Raw genomic sequence first — 212 nt, 5'->3', positions numbered from 1 at the left:
CACCCCGTACTCCCGGCCTCCTCCCAGCGCCCCCCTTTCCCCTTCCTCAACCCCGCGGCACCCCTCACCCTTGCGCAGGGGATTCACGTGGTACTCCGGGTAGAGTTTCTGGGTTCGTAACTCTTTGAGGTACAATTCCCGCAAGATCTGGTTGTGACGCACCTCATCTAGCATCACCTTCCCCTTCTGGTGTCCGGCCATGGCCTTGGCCC

At 61.8% G+C, this 212-nt stretch overlaps 1 protein-coding gene across 2 annotated transcripts in view; it reads right to left on the bottom strand.

Annotated features, from left to right (window-relative positions):
• Nucleotides 1–206, bottom strand: part of FAM183A (family with sequence similarity 183 member A) — a 9,377-nt gene extending 9,171 nt beyond the window's left edge. For both annotated transcript variants that reach the window (XM_006762596.2, XM_015563181.1), the window contains exon 1: nt 69–206. In XM_006762596.2, the coding sequence (XP_006762659.1) occupies nt 69–201 (133 nt within the window). In that variant the 5' untranslated portion in view covers nt 202–206. The remainder of the gene's footprint in view (nt 1–68) is intronic.
• Between the last annotated feature and the right edge of the window lie 6 nt (nt 207–212).

Source organism: Myotis davidii, unplaced genomic scaffold (genome assembly GCF_000327345.1).
Source record: "Myotis davidii unplaced genomic scaffold, ASM32734v1 scaffold458, whole genome shotgun sequence".
In the NCBI taxonomy this organism is placed as follows: Eukaryota; Metazoa; Chordata; class Mammalia; order Chiroptera; family Vespertilionidae; genus Myotis; species Myotis davidii.
This window is presented reverse-complemented; position numbering and strand designations above follow the sequence as displayed.